The sequence below is a fragment of the Dryobates pubescens genome, chromosome 1, assembly GCF_014839835.1.
Source record: "Dryobates pubescens isolate bDryPub1 chromosome 1, bDryPub1.pri, whole genome shotgun sequence".
NCBI classification, from domain to species: Eukaryota; Metazoa; Chordata; class Aves; order Piciformes; family Picidae; genus Dryobates; species Dryobates pubescens.
Window position 1 is genome coordinate 24946477 of NC_071612.1, and position 20568 is coordinate 24967044.

General features: G+C 41.4%; 1 protein-coding gene across 1 annotated transcript in view; it reads right to left on the reverse strand.

The window, feature by feature from the left end:
- The window catches only part of RAP1GDS1 (Rap1 GTPase-GDP dissociation stimulator 1), a 107525-nt gene that overhangs the window by 55275 nt on the left and 31682 nt on the right, over window positions 1-20568 (reverse strand). The window contains exon 2 of the mRNA XM_054163091.1: window positions 15563-15673. Within this exon, the coding sequence (XP_054019066.1) occupies window positions 15563-15673 (111 nt within the window). The remainder of the gene's footprint in view (window positions 1-15562; window positions 15674-20568) is intronic.

The window sequence follows — 20568 nt, forward strand, 5'->3', positions numbered from 1 at the left end:
GAGAGCAAGGATATCTAACTGCCATATCCTCCCAACCACCGCAGTAAAAAGGTTCACATGCCCAAGAACAAGTATTGATGCTCTCTCCTATATGGCCTCCCTCCAGAAGCACTGTCTCTTTGTAGCCTCCTACTGTAATTTCCAAAGCACAAAATGCAAATTTTAATCTGACTACAAGAGCACAAAAAGTGTGCTGGAAAGAACCTCAGTGAAGCAAACGCCGTGTCCTCATGCAACCAGGAACGTTGCTTTTGGTTAACATACCTCAGTCAAAAAAACCCTATTCAAATTGTCAAGAATTCTTTCTGTAGGGGAAGAATTCCTCTAATAATAATTTATATAGAGAAATAAATGTGTAAATATAACTTCCTCTTGGCATGCTCCTCCTCACATGGGGAAATCCCATCAAACACAATCTGCTTGCTCACCTATCCTTCAAACTAGACCCTGGGAGACAGGGCAGGAGGATTCTCCTTTAGCTACGTCAAAGTTTTCGTCATGGTGTTTGCTCTGTTCTGTCTCTGTCAGCAGCAGTGGGGAAACTTCAATTCCTATTTTTCATGGAGAAACAGAGATAGTGCACAGATGTTTGTAATTAAAATCTCAGCTCTAACAAGGAAGGAAGGACATATGGAGAGACAGATTCACCAACCAATTAGCTGCAGGATTCCCACTGATTGAATTCTCCAAAGGCTATACCCAAAGAATAAAAGTGAACTTGAGGAGACCCACCCCTTGATAGGCTGTTGCAGCTACCAGTGACATTTAGAGAATCACAAAATCAGGTTGGAAGAAACCTCCGAGATCATCAAATCCAACTGACCACCCAACCCTAACTAATCAACTAGACCATGGCACTAAGTGCCTCATCCAGTCTTTTTTAAAACACCTCCAGGGACAGTGACTCCACCACCTCCCTGGGCAGCACATTCCAATGGCCAATTAATCTTTCTGTAAAGAATTTCTTTTTAAGATCAAGCCTAAATGTCCCTTGGCACAGCTTGAGACTGTGTCCTCTTGTTCTGGTGCTGGTTGCCTGGGAGACGAGACCAACCCCCACCTGGCTACAGCCTCCCTTCAGGTAGTTGTAGACGGCAATAAGGTCTTCTCTGAGCCTCTTCTTCTCCAGGCTTAAACACCCCCAGATCCCTCAGCTCTTCCTCACAGGGCTGTGCTCCAAACCCCTCCCCAGCCTTGTTGCCTTTCTCTGGACACATTCCAGCATCTCAACATCTTTCTTGAATTGAGGAGCCCAGAACTGGACACAGGACTCAAGGTGTGGCCTAACCAGTGCTGAGTACAGGGGCAGAATGACCTCTCTGCTCCTGCTGGCCACACTATTCCTGATCTGGGCCAGGATGCCATTGGTCTTCTTGGCCACCTGGCACACACTGCTGGTCCCTCTGCAGAGCCCTCCTAGCCTCTAACAGATCAACACCCGCTCCCAGATTGGTGTCATCTGCAAACTTACTGATGCTGGACTCAATCCCCTTGTCCAGAAAGCTATTGAGCAGGATGGGGCCCAGCACTGATCCCTGGGGCACACCACTAGTGACTGGCCTCCAACTGGATGTGGCAACCATTCACCACCACTCTCTGGGCCTGCCCATCCAGCCAGTTCTTAACCCAGCACAGTGCTCCTGTCCAAGACATGGGCTGACAGCTTGGCCAGGAGTTTGCTATGGGGGATGGTGTCAAAGGCCTTGCTGAAGTCCAGGTAAATAAACCAACATGCCAGCTGTGCCTCCAGTGAATAAATATGCACATGAAAACTTCCATGTCATAGCACAAGGCAGAATATTAAACTTGGGCAACCCCTGAGTTCCTGAACTGGATCTAGTTCAGAGCTCTGATGTATAGTTTGGGGGATTTATCTGAGCTGTTAGTTCCCACATTTACCTTCTCAGACACACCCTCTGTAGGAGCTAACCACTTTTATAGCAGAGTTGCTGAAAGAGTTTGACATTAATGCCTCAGCTGCCCTGTTTGTTGCCTGGCATCTTAGTACAAATACCGTCCACTAGAATCTTCACGTTTTATACTCCGCCTGTATGGACATTTTAATCTGCCTCCTCTGTTATGTGTACTAACTGGACTCACTTCAGGCTTTACCTAGGGTCCTCTAATATCCTCATTCTTTAGTTTCTCAACTGATGTAACAAATTCTAGGCCCACAATGCAAAACCCTTCTTCTCAATTTAATTCAGTTTAAAAACTAAATCAGATGTGAAAGCTGTGCACTGCACAGGCAGGAAAAGTTTCATATTCCTTTTAAGCAACCTCTTAAAAGTGCCCTCAAGTGAGCTCAAATGCCTGCTGTAAAATTCTGCCTGGTGCTTCCTGGAAGTTTTTAAGCTACTGATGTTTGAAAAAAGTTTTGCTGCCAAAGTAGTGTAAGGAAAAACTCATCTAGAAAGGATCACATTTGTAAGTCACAAGGGACTGGGACAAAACTAAGAATGAAATTTCAGACCTGAAATTGTGAATTAGAAGATTTCTCAATACCCTGACTTGCAAAAAGCAGGCCTTCCCTTCTGTGTCTGTGCTGCCTTTCAGAAATGCAACCTCAAAAGAAACTTGTCAGTTCTATTCTATTTGGAACTGCTATTCACTGATGTCCTTGTGGGGAAAAAAATACAATAGTTAATCTTTATTTGGCACATTGTGTATTCAATTCAAATTCCTGGAATTTAACACTTGGATAAACATCACTTAACTATCTGGCACTAACTAAATACATCACTATTAAGAAGAATTTATGTAAAATAATCCTACTGAAGTAGCAGTGATTACCATTCAGTATCATTAGGCTCTGCCAGTTTACTGGGAGGCAGTCCAATAAAAAGCAGTCACTTTGATTTAGTATGTTCCAATTAAGTAGGTATGCTGCAATAATAGATTATACACAGCACTTAGGATGAAACATTCCTGGATTATGTGTACACAGTGCCACAAAAAGGCAGCAGCCTCATGTGCTAAGATGCAACAACCTTCTTCAGCAAAGAGAAGGAATGCTTTCCAATACAGTATTTGTGCCAAAACTCCCTCCTGTAAAATATCTGCCAGGATCTCTACCTTTCAGAAGAGCGTTTGACTAGAAATCTTCTCAGGTAAGCTTAATGGACTGCAATGAGCTTAACTGGCTGAGCTGGCCCAATTCTGTTGGAACCTGTGGCTCTGCTACAACAGATTATCTGCATCAGAGGCTGACTAGGAATTTTTGCTTGTGGAAATATGCTGGTCCAAGATACAGCGTTTTGGTTTGACAGCTTCCTACCAGCAAAGCCTTACTCTGATGCAGCTATACTGCCTAAAGCTACAAAAATAACAAAGGCCTGTTTTGTTGGGAATGTCACTTTCTGAGGGATGTGGTCGAAGGTGTTGTAGCAAAGGAATGTTGTAGGCAGTAGAAACTGCATGTGTGCTAAGATAGTTTCCACCCTTGCTAGTGCCAAAGCAGGCCTAAGCTTTCCTTAGCAGCAGAATACAAATCCTCCTCACTACATGAAAACGGTCCTGAAAACCCCAAACAGATTCTTTCTTATTTTATTCCTCTGCCATCCATGATTACAATTTATATGCAATGTGAGATATATGAGGTGAAAGACTTAATTTTATTGCATACAAGCCAATCAAAAAGATTTTGGTCATGCAAGATATTCCCATGCATGTTAAATGTTTTATTAACTTCTACTAATACAGACGTTGTAAAACATCATTCAATGGCAAAAGTTAAAGGCATATGTCATGCTTTTTCCTTCAATTTTACAGCTTTTTACTTCCCATCAAGAAAACCAGGTTTATTGGACACCCAGCAAAGACCGTGTACTAAGAAAGAAACTGGAAATACATCTTTGAAGGAAGAACACTTTTCTTTGACACCTAAAAAAACCAGGACTGATTGTGACCCAAACCAAAGGTACGTATTCCAACTCTGAACATGCAAATGCTTTGCCATGTGTATAGCTTTATACATACAAATCCAGCTCTTGAGCTTGGTGGGACTACCAGAATGTAAGAATCTATGTCCTTAAAGGTAAAAATATATGTAAATATTGGCAGAATCAGGACTTCTCTCTACGTTTCTTTTACTTATTTTACTCTGTGGTCTAAACATGCACTATGCTGCCTTAACATATTGAGCTAAATCAATAGTGTTTCTGAGAGTAAGCAGTTGTAGAAGGCACTAGAAATTATTGATGTGGCATCCACTGCCTTCTAGGTACATGCATTTAGTTTGTTTTCTTTCACAAATTTTCTTCTTGCAAATCTCTTCTTCCCTTCTCCCATTTGTCTCCTCTGAAAAATCTTATGCACTACTTTGTTCAGAAGTAGTGTGGCCAGCAGGAGCAGGGAGGTCATTATGCCCTGTACTTAGCACTGGTTAGGCTACACCTTGAGTCCTGTGTCCAGTTCTGGGCTCCTCAGTTTAGGAAAGATGTTGAGTTGATGGGAGGTGTCCAGAGAAGGGCAACAAAGCTGGGAAGGGGTCTGGAGCACAGCCCTGTGAGGAGAGGCTGAGGGAGCTGGAGTTGCTTAGCCTGGAGAAGAGGAGGCTCAGGGGAGACCTTCTTGCTCTCTACAACTACCTGAAGGGAGGTTGTAGCCAGGTGGGGGTTGGTCTCTTCTCCCAGGCAACCAGCACCAGAACAAGAGGACACAGTCTCAAGCTGTGCCAGGGGAGGTTTAGGCTGGCGGTTAGGAAGAAGTTCTTCATAGAAAGAGTAATTGGCCATTGGAATGGGCTGGCCAGGGAGGTGGTGGAGTCACCATCACTGGAGGTGTTTAGGACGAGACTGGATGGGGTGCTTGGTGCCATGGTTTAGTTGGTTAGATAGTGTTGGATGATAGGTTGGACTTGATGATCTCAAAGGTCTTTTCCAACCTGGTTTATTCTATTCTATGCTATGCTATTCTTAGTTTCACTTCTTCCTTTTTAATTTCTATTCCCTCTCCCTCCCTTGATTTGTGTAGATGTTAAATACATCATCCCTGCAACACTGAAGTCCAGAGAAGATAGATCTCCAGTACACAAAGTTAGTGAGGTGTAGTTTCCAAGAAAAAACAGGAAAAATGAAGTGGTAAAATGCTATTTGTCACTGTACTTAATTCTGCTGGTTATAATTTGGTCTAAGAGTGCATTTATCCAACTGGTACCATTGTTAACTCACGAGCTTGTGCTACACTACCTCAAAGTGCTTGCACATGGGTTTGTTTTGTTACAGCTTGCTTGTTACTAATGTATATTAAATCTGTGGGGATGCTGACTACTCTTTTTCTTTTTATATGAGACAAGAATAGACAAAAGTTAATCCTACAAGTGAGGCCCCACAAATAGGGCCTACAGGCAATTTTCTTTGAAGCTGTAAAGCTGTGCAGAGTCATGAAAGCATTGTTACTTGGTCACAATCCACATGAAATTATTGCCACCTTGTTTGATGCTTACAACTCATTTTGCTCTAGTTCTGCTCAGAGGGACTCTTCAAAACAGTGAAATTTTAGTTGGGTGATGTTTAAAAATCAGGTTTTCTTGGGCAAGCTGAGAAATGTGGAGTTTTTTCTCCATGCTTCAGAAAGGCAAAGGAGTAGGTTTAAAGCATCTAGCAAATGGGTAAACAGGAAAGCGCTTTCAGGTAATTCTTGCATCTCAGAATATCTGCTAGGACAACAGGTTCTACAGCTTAATTTTTTCCTATGCTTAGGGTGTGAAGGTAGCCAGTCTTTTATATTGATTTGTGTCAGGGTCACAGAAACAAAAGATTAAATGAGTATTGCAAAATTCTGCTTGTACTAAAGAGGTCCAAGACTCCACCGAAATCAGATGGCATTCAGGCTGAAAGCTAAGCTGAGCCATGTGCCTGGCTCTGCAATGAATAAATAAGGAGATGTACATTGAACTGTCAAAAATGTTCAAAAAGGCAATAATGATAGGGAACACTTTTTCTCTTCATCAATCAAAAACATTACTAGTGACAGTAACACATTTAAAAATTACAGAGAAGCAGATTTTTTTTCCCCCAGTTGAGCCCTGAATTTAACAATTACAAAACATCTCTAAATTCTCCTTAATTTTTCTACTCCAGTAGAGGAATTGTTCTATCTTCTGTGGCTAGTGAAGGTCAAAAAAAAAAGAACACCAAATACCAAACCAGCACAAGCGCTAACAAAATTCAACAACATATGGAAACCACAGCTATAAAGAACAGAATGAAATGAAGGATTTCCAACTCAAGTATAACCTCTGCATTAACATATGGTGGTGGGAACTGGAAATCCACCAAAACATCAAAGACAAGAAACTAGATGCCTTTGAAAGCAAATGCCTACAGAAGATTCAGGCCATTGGCTAGAAAGTTTCAGCACTGATAAAGGAATGTGAGAAATCTGCAGTCTCTGCAGAAATCTAACATTTTCTTAAGCACTCCAGATGCTAACACATCCTCCTCTGAGATGCCATCAAATAGGAACCAACACATTTCAGAAAACCCACTGGTGACTTTCAAGAGAAAACTTGAACAGAAGCTTTAGGTAGGAGGGCTGAGCTCATGATCTCAACAGTAGAAAGCTCGAGCAGCAGAAGTGACTGCAAAGAATGCTAGCAGTTACCCTGGGAGTGGGTAACATGATGTTATTTTCGCCGATACACCAGGGTAAGCGAATTCAAAACAAAACAAAACATGGCCACACGGCCAAAGTACGTTTTAGGGTGAAAGTGAACAGCATAAAGAAACTGCATTCATTATAGGAAGAAAAATGACATGCCAAAGACACCTTATAATAATGTTTAAATACCCAGTTTCAAACAGGTATCAGTTTACAATTTTGTTGTGTCATCTGATGGTTCCTTGAGTTACCAGGGATCAGCATAGCACATGGGGCATCTTAGCCAACCACATCTTTAGGGTAAAGTCTGTTATTTTAAACCTCCTTCTTTGCATCGCAAGGCCTTTCCATAATTTCCAAATCCCTTCCGAAACTGGGGCCCTGCCTTCTTACTTAAGCTTATTTATGTGATTTTGCTTAAGCATTTTGGCACACAAGATGTAAACTCGTATTCTTAGCCTCCCAAAATATACATGTAAAAAAACCCCAACATTTCAAATGCATGTGCTTGCCTCTGCCCTTCAATACCATGGCAGATGTTTTTCAGAGCCAGGTGCTGAAGGCTGGGATCAGTGGGCATTTTCAGCCTCCTTACACTCACTGTATCAGAGCCAAAAAAAATGTTCTGAGCTGATTTTTCAGATTTCTCCTCTGTCAAAATCAGGTTATTTATGTCTGCTAGGGCCTCTTGTATCTGAAATACAGTAAGTCTGGACTAGCAATACCATTCATTTTTTTGTTGTTACTGCAATAATTCTATCCCAGAAGGCCTAGGGTTTAAAAGCAAACTGTTATTTCCTTCTTGTTGCCTTTTCCTCAGGCAGTCCTTTCTTGTGGACCTCCATATGAGGATCGTGGGATAGCCTCACTTTCTTGATAGGCACAGTATTTATGAGACTGCTCTTAACAGATAGAAATCTTTATATGTTGACATAAAATTATGGCAAATACTGTTTTCTGGTTTATTTCCCTACAGAGCAGAGTTCACCTTTTGTTCCCAAAATCCAATAATACATACCTGCATTTTCCTTTGGGTGTGAGATTAAAAAACAAAGCATTTACTGCCTCTTTCTAGAAATCTGTCTGATCTGTTAAAACACTTTTCTCCAGTGCGTAAGTGCTTTACTCATCCTTTTGACAAGCTTTTGTGGTGTTGGGGTTGGTTTTTTTAAAGAGATTCCATGCTGCAAAGCATATGTTAAGCTACCATATTTTTCCCTGTTAGTTTAGTCTGCCATTGCTTTAAAGCTTAAATTAAAAATATCTGAGCCAGTAAAATCATAAATGGATGTAATTGTATCCACTGTCTCACAGGCCTTTTCCTCTGTATTACAAGTTTAGTTCTAACTACTATGTTCTTTCAATTCACAGAATCGCCAAACTGTCAGGGTTGGAAAAGGGACCTCAAGAGTCACCTAGTTGCAACTCCCCTAATATGGACAGGGACACCCTCCACTAGATCAGGTTACCCTGATCTATATTGATCAATAAATTGATTCATAAACAAGGAATTCTATGAACATGTATCAGCCATTAAGAATTAATTCTGTACCAAACAGATGCAGTTATCCAATTAAGAAAGCTGACCTTTAAGTCCAACTAAAATACGTCTGTTTTGAATTCAGGAAAAGAGTTGAAAAGAGGATCCCATTGCTGCTCCATGTCTAAGCATTTCCATGATTTTTCTTTGTCTTAAAGATCACAGAATGTTAGGGGCTGGAAGGGACCTTGAAAGATCATCCAGTCCAACCTCCCTGCCAGAGCAGGATCACCTGGACCAGGTCACACAGGAACACATCCAGAAGGGTTTTGATTATCTCCAGAGAGGGAGATTCCACAACTCCCTGGGCAGCCTGTTTCAGTGTTCTGTCATCCTCACAGGGGAAACATTTTTCCTCATGTTTCCATGGAACTTCCTGTGCCTCAGCTTCCACCCAGTGCCCCTTGTCCTGTCATTGGGCATCACTGAGGAAAGCCTGACTCCATCCTCTTGGCACTCACCTTTTACATCTTTATAAAAATGAATGAGGTCACCTCACAATCTTCTCCTCTCCAAACTAAAGAACCCCAGCTCCCTCAGTCTCTCCTCATAAGGATAATAACTTCTACATTCCTGAAGCAGTTTAAGTCAAGACTATTAATCATCTTAGTTAGACAAGCAACTTTCTAACCACAATCAATCAAAACAATCAAACCTGGAGACACTACAGATCCAGTGATAGAAGAATCCCAAATTGTCGTGACAATCTTGCAAGAGAAAGCTAGAAGGAGCTACTGCTGCCACCAGAAAAAAACCAACACACAGAAGTAGTGTAGAAAGGAATGGTTTAGTAATAGCAAATAGTAGAAGTAGCCAGCTACATCTTACTCATTTCTCATAATAAAGCCAGAAACAATCCCTGAAACAAGCTTTCCATCAATGTTTAAAAAATTGAGTTTCAAAGAGGAAATCTCTTGTATTTCACTTGCACACTGCAGCTGAGTCCAAACATAAAAATGTGATCTTTTACCTTGGGAAATGGGTACAGTTCCTAGATTATTGGTGACATTCTGGTTTGGTTTTTCCTTTCAATTTACAAAATCTCATCTAGAAATTAAGACCAGTAAACTCTCCTTACCAATAGTCATTCATAAAACACAAACCATTGTGCTTTTAGAACAAACCCCTTGAAAACAGTGGTTTTGTTCTTCACAATATAGGTTTTGGTTCCAAACTTGAGCTTGTAACATTCAGCTGCTTTTATTATCAAAAAAAAGAGAGACAAAATTCAGTGATATTCCAGTCAAATTATGAAGCTACTCTTTAATACTGTTATTTTCCTACAGTATTTGCACTGAGAATTTCTGGTGGTCAGAAAAGAGAATATGGCTTCCTTGCATCTTTCAGCACCACTTGTATGGAAGGGAAGAATGAGATTTCAGAGAATGTTCCTCTGTAAGTTGTCATTTAAAAACCCCAAACCCTTTAATTCTTGAAGTTGCTAAATATGATAGAAAATTGGCAAAAATATCAGAGCATATATACAGCTTTCGTAACTATGGCTTACGACCTCAGTGTAGATGGCTGTGGGCTGCAGACAGAGGGCAGCCCAAAGGCCAGAGGGAGGCAACTCAGTGTACTGCAGCGAGCACAGGCCAGTGGCACAACTCCATTTCTCTGAGAAAAATGCATCCAGATTCACTTGCCATAGCTCTCCTTCCCCCTGTTTCGTCCTCTGGCTTTTCTGCAGACTTGAATTCTTGCCCTCTTCACACACACTGCTACAAAACAGCTGCAAGAGAAGCTGTTTCTTAATCTAGTCCATCTGAAGGGCAAGGGGAGCGAAGAAAACGATGACTGCTTGTAAAAAGTCTCAATCTATAGTGTAAGGAACTTCAACATATGAAACATGAAATTTAAATTCATTTTACAACACACAGTCAATCTCAGAGGGGTTTTTTTAAAGCTGAATAAAAAAACAACCCAAATCAAACAGCTGCAGAACCTCAGAATCATGTTCTCTGACAAAGTAATTCCTGTTTTCTGCCTCTTGTGATTGTCATGATCATTCTATCTGCCATATTACTCTGAACAGTCTATTTCCAGAGAGGAAAATTCTTTTTGACAGCACACATCAAATCATGTCTATACAGAAAGTCTCCAACTCTATGGAGCAGCCAATGGAGTAATTTAATAGATAGTTTGTAAAAGCAAACTCATGTCATAGATGAATTTCACCTCCTGATTCACTGTTTTCTGCAGTGCATGGCTATTGCTTTATTTATGGATCATGCACAACAACCTCCCTTTAAAAATATAAAGTATCACACGTTTAGCAGGCTAGAGATGGTGAACACTGGCAGGTGGAAAGAGATCAAGCATTTGTGTTTTCCTTTAAGAAGTAAGGTGGACAGAGTCTCAGCTTATGTGAATGAGATAGAACCACAGAGGTGAAAGGAGCTGTGGCAACTTCCATTATCTGAGACTCTAAACTAGTATTACTGTAAGTCTTTGCTACTGCAGGCTTTCCTTATGGGTGCAAAGTCTGGAGCTGTCCCCAGCAGACTTCACTGGCAATGCTGAAGGAAGGCCACACAAAATGAGGTATGTCCTTATTCCAAAGCATTTCTGGTGCACATTTATCTCTGTTTCTCTGTTGTTGTTGCCTCTTTCAGCTTAAATTCCTTGGTTTTATCTAGTGTTTCAAGCTACACTGGCCTCAGTCAGGAGTGTTGGTGTCAGATAAGAACTAAAATATCTGTGCAAATAGGACTATACATCTCTCCAAACATGTCTCCTCAAGAAACCATCTCTACAGGATTTTAAGACCTGTGTCTCAGATGCAAAGGGTTGGTTGAGGGGTTGGACACGATGATCTTGAAGGTCTCTTCCAACCTGGTTTATTCTATATCATTCTAATAGTAGCTAAACCAACTTGAATTTGGCTTGCCAAATACTTACCAGCAGATACCACATTCAGCAAAGTATTTAATTTACCCTTGTGTGCTATAGCATGTGTGTGAGCATACAACTTCATTTGATTGCTGTGCCAAACTTCAGAATAGCTTGTAATGCCAGACAGGAGGTATCATGTTGCAGGTTACTGTCTGGGATTATCAAAAGATTGGGAAGAGTGTGCAAAACAAAAGAAAAAGAGTCATATTGCACAAAAAGAAATTAAAAGCTACAATATTCATTATAAGTTTGCCACCCCTTTTTACATGGTAGACAATAATGGATGCATTCCTGTTTGGACTACCCTTGGTGATCCTGCTTTTGGCAGGGGGGTTGGACTTGATGATCTCTGGAGGTCCCTTCCAATCTCTAATATTCTGTGATTTCTGTAATATGGGAAGAAAATGGTTTGTAATGCTTTAATATGATGAAAGGTTGAGAGATTGCATGTAAAGTAAATGCAATTATAATTGTCACTGTATTGTTACAGAGCAAGAAATTTAACCTTTAAAATCACAGAATCATAGAATTGTAAGGGTTGGAAGGGACCTCAAGGATCATCTGGTTCCAGCTCCCCTGTCATGGGCAGGGGCACCTCAGGGACATCTTTGTTTCTGCACCACCCACGACCCTATGCTGCATGCATGGTTAGCAATTAAGAGCAGTGAAATGGCCTCTGAAACATTCATGTGTACATTTAATATGCCCAGACCAAAGTTGTGTAAAGGATTATTCCCTTTGTTAAAAAGCCTAATGTTGTATTAACACTGGGTTTAACTGCTGGTTTTGGTGAGCAGTAGATGGGAGTGAGTTGCATTAGGGTATGAAAAATATACTACTTTTTTACAAGGTAAGTTTTTGATCCCCAAGTCTTAATGAAGTGAATACATGCAAGTTCTGTGATTTATGATACCACCAGGAGCTCCCAATCCTATAAAATTATCTTAAACTATTCCTTGCATGCCTTATTTTCTAATGCTACTCTAATACTATGATTTACTGAACTATAAGTAGCATGCATACATCATTAATGTCATCATACACAGAGAAGCACACCAAAGGAAAGCAGAATGAGAAAATAGGAGAAATCCTATTTAATTGACTTCTGTTACAATTAACATGTGGTTCTATATAAACAATCTGATTTATAATTGTTATTATACAGTAGTGCATGCACAAACACAGAGGTACAGCCCTGTGTGTATCACCACATCTGTGTGACGTTAGGTATTGTATACACGCTGCAACTAAAAGTCAATTGATGAATAAAATCTGTATTAAGACCTTAACTGGATGGATGAGAAATACAGGAAAGGACTTTCATTGGTTGGTTGGTCAAAGGAAGGACAGTCATAATATGCTGGCAGCTGAATAATAACTCTGAGACTTGCAGCATTTAGAAAACCAATTCTCTACCTATTTGTTGAATCCATCTATTACATGCAATTTCATACAATTACAGAATGTTTTGGGTTGTAAGAGACCTTTAAAGGTCATCTAGTCCAACCTCCCTGCAGTGAGCAGGGACATCTCTAACTAGATCAGGTTGCTCAGATCCCTGTACAACCTGACATTGAACGTTTCCAGGGATGAGGCATCTCTAGGCAACCTCTATGGGCAAACCCAGGTAATTTACCTCATAACCTTTGAAGTTTTTTGAATGTACTGCTGTTCTCACATATTTATTCCAAATCAGAAGCCAGCCTTCTATGAAGACTATGCTGCTTTTTTCCTCAAATCATCAAACTATCCTCGACAACGAAAGCCAAAGAGTCTGAGAACTTGGGTATTGAAGCACCTAATTCACTTGAAAGGGAATTGATACACAGGCTCTTAAATCATCAGCAAGCTGTTGAAAGAACTGTCTCATCTGGCCTATCTAATTTTCAGTGAGTTATTGTAGCTGCCCTCAATTTTGGGCAACTGAAACTATGTGGAGATAGAATAGAATAGAATAAACCAGGTTGGAAGAGACCTTCAAGATCATCGTGTCCAACCCATCAACCAATCCAACCCACCTAAACAACTAACCCACGGCACCAAGCACCCCATCAAGTCTCCTCCTGAACACCTCCAGTGACAGTGACTCCACCACCTTCCCAGACAGCCCATTCTAATGGGCAATCACTCTCTCTGTGTAGAATTTCTTCCTAATATCCAACCTAACCCTCCCCTGGTGCAGCCTGAGACTGTGTCCTCTTGTTCTGGTGCTGGCTGCCTGGGAGAAGAGACCAACATCCACCTGTCTACAACCTCCCTTCAGGTAACTGTAGAGAGCAGTAAGGTCACCGCTGAGTCTCCTCCTCTCCAGGTTAAGCAACCCCAGCTCCCTCAGCCTGTCTTCATAGGGCTTGTGTTCCAAACCCCTCACCAACTTTGTTGCTCTTCTCTGGACTCGTTCCAGCAGTAATAGATAGAAATAGGTAGATTCAGATTGGATGTTAGGAAGAAGTGCTTCCCCATGAGGGTGGTGAGACACTGGCACAGGTTGCCCAGGGAAGTGGTAGAAGCCTCATCCCTAGAGGTTTTTAAGGCCAGGCTGGATGTGGCTCTGAGCAATGTGATCTAGTATGAGGTGTCCCTGCCCGTGACAGGGGGTTTGGAACTAGATAATCCTTGAGGTCCCTTCCAACCCTAACAATTCTGTGACTCTATGATTTGACAGTTCAGGAGGATTGTATTCACATTACTGACTTAGATGCAAAAACCATGGTAAATGGTGGAGGTATTATAGCTAAATTTTGTGTAACTGCCCAACATGAGGGAGGTCAAAATCCTAATAATCTGCTCATCTGACCTGGCAGCTGTGATTCTAGAAGAGAAAAGATTTTGTAAGTAAGCAAATCCCTAGACTGAATTGGAAGAGCATCAGCTGGTTGCAAGGTAGCATTGGTAATTTGCTCTACCTTAGTCAAAATTATTTTGCATCTGTCAAACTAGTTCTGTGACATAGCCTTGTGACCTTCACAGACAAAATGATAGACTCTGTTATTTATACTAAGCACTTTGTCATTTTTCATACCATGTTTTAATACTTATCATTTGAGACTTAAAAGTACTAGAAATACAAAATCCCACTGGAAGTTGGAGATACCTTATAAATAAACCTGTAAGAGTCAGCATCCTGAAGAAATGGGTTGATCTAAACGACCAATATTTTATTCTTTCCTGGCTGACATCCCCTTGCAAACTATTCAGAATTAAAAATCCACTACCACTACCAGCAGACTGTAAAAAATCCGTATTTGATTTGATACACTTGGTGCTTATATTCTGCTGTAATGAACCTCATGAAGTCTTCTACACCAGATAAACCAAATAGCTCTGATTTACAGGATACCACCACAGAAAAGAACTAGGACTGATTAATAGTATGTACTTTTGAGTGTACTGATATTTACAAAGGACCAACATGTTTGGGGGTTTTTAATGAGGCATTTCTAATCGCGGTATCTTGACCTGCCATCTTACAATGATTTTTCTTCTGTCACCATCTGAAGTGCTAAGTAAACTAAACTCTGTAAAGTCTTCTGAGCTGTCATCTTCATTTACCATACCTTTCTGCCTACTGTGAGTGGGGATACACATTCTACAGCTTTTGGTGAAAAAGACACCTTGTTCCATTCTTAAGTTGGTTTTGCTATCATACCACATGTCAAATGTGGACTGTCTTTGGCTATCCAGCCTATTGCTGCCAATTGAAACTACTGGAAATAAGAACTACGTAATCAGAAGTATGAGGAAAAATACATTACAAATACAAAGCTATGCTCTTTTAATCAGAATTATGAGCCCTGTGAAGAGAGACTGAGAGACCTGGGTCTGTTCAGTCTGGAGGAAAGAAGGCTGAGGGGGGATCTGATCAATGTCTGTCAATATCTGAGGGGTGGGTGTCAAGTGGAGCGGGCCAGGCTCTTTTCTGTGGTGCACAGCAATAAGACAAGGAACAACGGAGACAAACTTGAATATAGAAGGTTCCACCTCAACACGAGGAGAAACGTCTTTACAGTGAGGGTGACAGAGCCATGGAACAGGCTGCCCAGGGTGGTTGTGGAGTGACCTTCTCTGGAGACTTTCAAAACCCATCTGGATGTGCATCCCTGTGTGGACTCCCCTGGGTGATCCTGCTTTGGCAGTGGTGTTGGACTGGATGATCTCTGGAGGTCCCTTCCAACCTGTAACATTCTATGATTCTATGAATTAGCAAGCAGCTCCCATATCCCTCTCCTTATACTATCAGGCTTACTTGCCCATCTTTGTTTTTTGTTTCTCCAGTGATCAACTGGAAAACTAATTGTGCTGTTTCATTATACTGGAAAAAAGACTGGACTGCAGCTGTTCCAAATATCCAGGTACACACTAACACTGTCTTCAGTGCTATCTGCATGTTCCAGATATATATGGGTTAAAGCCAACCCAGCCTACTGCTTCAGTTAGTCTTCCTGCCCCACTTTAATTCACTGATCTCATCGTCCTCTTACATATCTCATTATAGATAAAATCTGGAAGGTCTATGCAACTTACTGTTTTGTGCCAGAGCCTGAAGCAAACAGTCCAAGCATCCCTCCAAACTATCTGTTGTGCTGTCAGTGCTTGTTATCTTCAGCTTCTTCAGGGCATCACTTAGATTATCTGCTTGATGAACAGAGAGAAAAAAAACAGACAAATCAGTGTCCTCCTCAAGTTGGTAACAGCATTATAGCCTTGAATGTAAACAGTTACTGTAAAGTAAGCAAGACCCAGGATCAATGAAGGCAGGAAGTATGGTCTGTATTCTGAGAATACAGAAAGCCAGGAGTCAAAGGCTGTAGATTAAATTAAACTTCTCAAATTTAAATATACATTTATCACTCTCCATCTGAGAACAGGATGCCAGCAGGCACTTTATGAAATGCCATGGAACAGCAATTTAGCTATCAATATTTTCTCAGCCTATATGGTGCAGAAAACCAGAAACAGCTTCTTCCATTCTATGCTTGTGTCTAAGAAAAAAATGATGGAAGTTAAGTGCCTCTTGAATTTCTTCATCAATAAATGGCAAGTACCTGAAAATGCCATTTTCTGCATGCTGTCTTACGTTTCCATCTTGGCTATACATCCCAGATCTCAAGTGCTAAGCTTACAGCTTTTCAAGTATGATGCCACTTTCCACCACAATATTAGAATCACCACTGTTCATATGAACTGTGTTGACTCTTTAAATTCAACTGATCCATAAAAACATAAGGCATCTTCTAGAAATAAGAAGGTTCCGTTGTGGATGTCAGATGATTAAGTAACTCTCCCCTCTTTAAAAAACAAAACAACATCCAAACCACATAATACAAGTCTCAATAGATGAATATTTTTTTTCCCACATGAGTTGGGGTAATATGATTGCTACCATTTCAAATGTTCTGTCTGTTCATGAGTAAGGTCTAGGTGTTAGCAGCTGCAGCCTGAGATTCTTTGGTTTGCCTGATGATGACTAATCTCTCTCTGAATGGACTGTCCTTTTAAAAATGAGCTGCTTCAGTTTCTATGCCAACTCTGTCAGTAAGCAGAAAGTGTTACTCAAAGCAAATAATGTTAAATAGTGTCTACCCCTCTCTTGTTCTCCAGTGACTAATCAGAAAGCCTTGACCCAAGCCTTGCAGAGCCATAGGTATAGTTTCTTTGCAGCACATCACTAGTATCTTCTGCACCTGCTGCCTTAGAGCTTCACACTAATGTAGGAAGCTCCTTTCATAGATGAGCTGGCAGCTGCTGGGCTTTGCCTCCTCTTCATTTGCCCACATATGGGATGGTGCAAAGGAAAGGAGGCATGGCAAGAACTTCCCTTTATTTGTCTTTGAGGCACTGGTGGCCCAGCAGAGACATAACACAAAGTATGGAATTTCACTCCTCTTGGAGCTGCTTTGCTTCTCAAAGCTGTAGCTTTGTCCCACCTCTATATTTTATCAGTGTCTGCTTTTGTGGCCCGATATCCCGTACAGATAAAGGTAAGATGCTTCATTTTTTAACTGCTCAGTATTCAGGTGTAAAATTCATCAAGAAATTGTTTATCAGGCAGTTAGTGTCTATTCAGCAATGAACAAGTTTCTAAGCTACACCATAGCCAGGAATGTCATTACTCCTAAAGGCAGAGAGCCAGCAGTGTGCAGGCAACACTGTAAAAGCTATTGGGGCAGCTGCACTTAGTGGTGCTTCTTGAGATAGCGGTCTCCGTATCACCTCTCACCACACTAAACAGACACCTCCTGGAACAAGGTACCAAGAAAAAAAAGATCTCATTTTCCCTGGTACTAACTTATGTTCCTGTCTAGCAGGCTTATTGCAGCACATTTATTGGATGATGCAACCAACAGCAGAGCTGAACATGTACTGCTAAGTCTCATTGCTTAAATCAATTATTCAGGAAGTATCACTGGAATTAGTCAGAAGACAGAGGTGCAGGGTACCCAGGACTACAACTTAACATTATGCACTCCCCCTCATATTGTACTTTCCATCTCCCATCTCATACTCCTCTCTTCATTTTTTGGCTAATATAGCACTAATTCTCTTCCACCCTACAGGCACATCATCTCCCTTTATACTCACACACTTAGCTTTGAAACTGTAGCAACCATTGGAAGTGAGAGAGCTGAATCTACTACACGTACATAAAAATGAGGGGGGTTTCTTAGCGTAGGTAAAAACTTCACCTTCATACCGGTTTTTGCAGACTATGGAGAGAGGCTGTTGTTATTGGAGAGCACACCCAGACTTTATTGCTCTCTTACAGACTCTTCTACGTTGTATGTGCCAAACAAATCACAGAATCACCGAGGTTGGAAGAGACCTCAAAGATCATCAAGTCCAGACCCCATGACTAAACCACGGCACCAAGTGCCACGTCCAATCCCCTCTTGAACACCTCCAGGGATGGTGACTCCACCACCAACCTGGGCAGCACATTCCAATGATGAATGACTCTCAGTGAAGAACTTTCTCCTCACCTCGAGCCTAAACTTCCCCTGGTGCAGCTTGAGACTGTGTCCCCTTGTTCTGGTGCTGGTTGCTTGAGAGAAGAGACCAACCCCCTCCTGGCTACAAGTTCCCACTTATTTAATTTTGCTGTGCAGAGAGTTGAGTGCTTTACCTTAAATACTTGGAATTTCTTCCAGTCCACCCCACACTAGAATCTGCTACCTCTATTAAGGTACCACAGCCTCTTCAGTCTTTTTTCCTACCTCCCATTTTTACTCAGTGCCGTGGTTAAGTTTTTCTGGGGAAAACTATTTTAGTATGATATGGTTGCATGTGATATGCAGAATGATTCATTCATTCCCTAGGACAAGCAGCTCAGTTTTTCATGCTACTGAGTATGTGCAAATCCTGCTGATCTATGTGGACATTTAACTGAAACTTTAGACGCCCTTCAAGAATCAATGGACGGGTGTGGCAATGGGATGCCATGTTACTTTTCAGATGTCTCATGAAACCATGCAGCAGTATGTGCCAAACTGCCATTCAGCCCCAGCTAACTGGATACTGTAAGTGCTTTAAAAATAGTAATAGAAATTAAATTAGAAACCATATGCATAGAATGCTTCTGAAATCACTTACAATAACCCTTGATTTTCTAACAGATTTTTTAACTCCAGACTTCTTGCAGCTTGAGACTTACTCCATGTTCTGTGCAAAGGAAGAAATGGTGAGTAGGAATACTGTAGAAACCACAGATCTCTTGGCTCGGTGATAGAAGGCCATGGGCACAGAGGGGAAAAAAACACAGGAGAGACTTGCCAGCTTTGTCTCTTTGTGCAAACACAAGTCTTTCTAAACAGGGTCAATACCTTGAAAGACACATTTACTTCTGAAAGCTGAGAATCTTGGATATATGCAAATACATCTTAAACAAGATTCTGGTTTTGGTTGGTTGGGGTTTTTTTATGTGTGTGGGTTTTTGTGTGTGTGTTTGTTGTTGGTTGGTTTGGTTTTGGTTTTTGGTTTGTTTGGTTGTTTTTTCCTTTTGCTGTTCTGAAAAGAACAAAATCTTACAGTTTGAGATGACACTGCCAGGCATATTCAGAAAGCAAACACTGCAGGGTACTAGCAGGCTCTCACCATGTAAACGCATGAGGCTTCCTTGCTTCTGCAGTTTCACAGTTGCCCTGAACCTGTCACTTAGTGAAGAAGCTGCAGTTGCTTGTCTCCATATACACAACCCCCCATTGTTTTCCTGTGATTATCTCCTGTTCTCTTCTTCCCTTTCTACAGAAGCTGTTTCCAGTAGGCTTGTAACTGCACAGGCTGATCAGATACACAGAGATAAAAACCCAGTGGGTAAAACCAAAGTTATCTTTCTGGCTGAGTGTCATGGAAATGTAAGTAGATTGTCTTAATGTATAAGGTCACGTGAAAGCTCACGTTGGTTGGGAAGAGCCAATGAAGCAAGATCAGGATGGTAATGGTAAAAATGAGGCTGGTAATGTTCCCTGTGGCACAGCTGATCAGCAGTCTGGTATCAGCTCATGAGTTTGTGAGGCATCAAGTTAGAAATTCCATGTAAGTATCTAATTTTATTATGAACCCAAGCACAGGGAGTTGCTCAGTTACACCTGGATTAGTGGTTTGCTTTCAGAAGATTTGGTTCTTTTATCTAGACAGAAAGCCCTGAATCCCATAGACCTTAATCCCCTATATCCGAACGATAAAACTGATAAATCAGGAAGTGGAGTCTGGCAAGAGCTGTCAGAGCTGTCAGGGCTGTCTGGCACATCCCACCTACTGTTGCATTTTGCTTTCCCCTGATAACTACTCCTGCACAAACACTCATAAAAATGAGGTGGTTTGAATTCTACAGTAGCTCATGTTGCTTTTGGTGGCATAGCATCACTACTATCTCTCACAAACTGTTGCTGTATTTCTTACACTGGCATTTTTACAGAGAAAAAGAGGAAGATACTAACAGAAGTAAATGCTTTAAAATTCCATTTCATGTCATTGTGCCTTTTTTTTCTGAGTGCTTTTCTGTGACTCATCCCTATTTTCAATCACTAGTGTGTTTTATACAGAAGAACTGTTCTTTCATCTTGTAAAAATGTGGTAGTTGCTAAGGGTCAGGGCCACAGGAATGCTGGCCAGGCTGCAGATAGTTTTGCAAGGTACTCAATAGCGTATCTGGGGATGCAGCTTCTGAGCACAAGAATCAGCTTGCTAATTTTGCCTTAAGTGCACAGCATCTTCAAACCACTAAGTCAAGGTACACCAAAAAAAAAGCCATCTTCTAGGACTGATATTAAAAAAAATATGCTACAGGCTGGGGTCAGAGTGGCTGGAGAGCGGCCAGGCAGAGAGGGACCTGGGGGTACTGGTCAATGGTAGGCTGAACATGAGCCTGCAGTGTGCCCAGGCGGCCAAGAGGGCCAATGGCATCCTGGCCTGCATCAGGAACAGTGTGGCCAGCAGGAACAGGGAGGTCATTCTGCCCCTGTACACTGCACTGGTTAGGCCGCACCTTCAGTACTGTGTCCAGTTCTGGGCCCCTCAGTTTAGGAAAGATG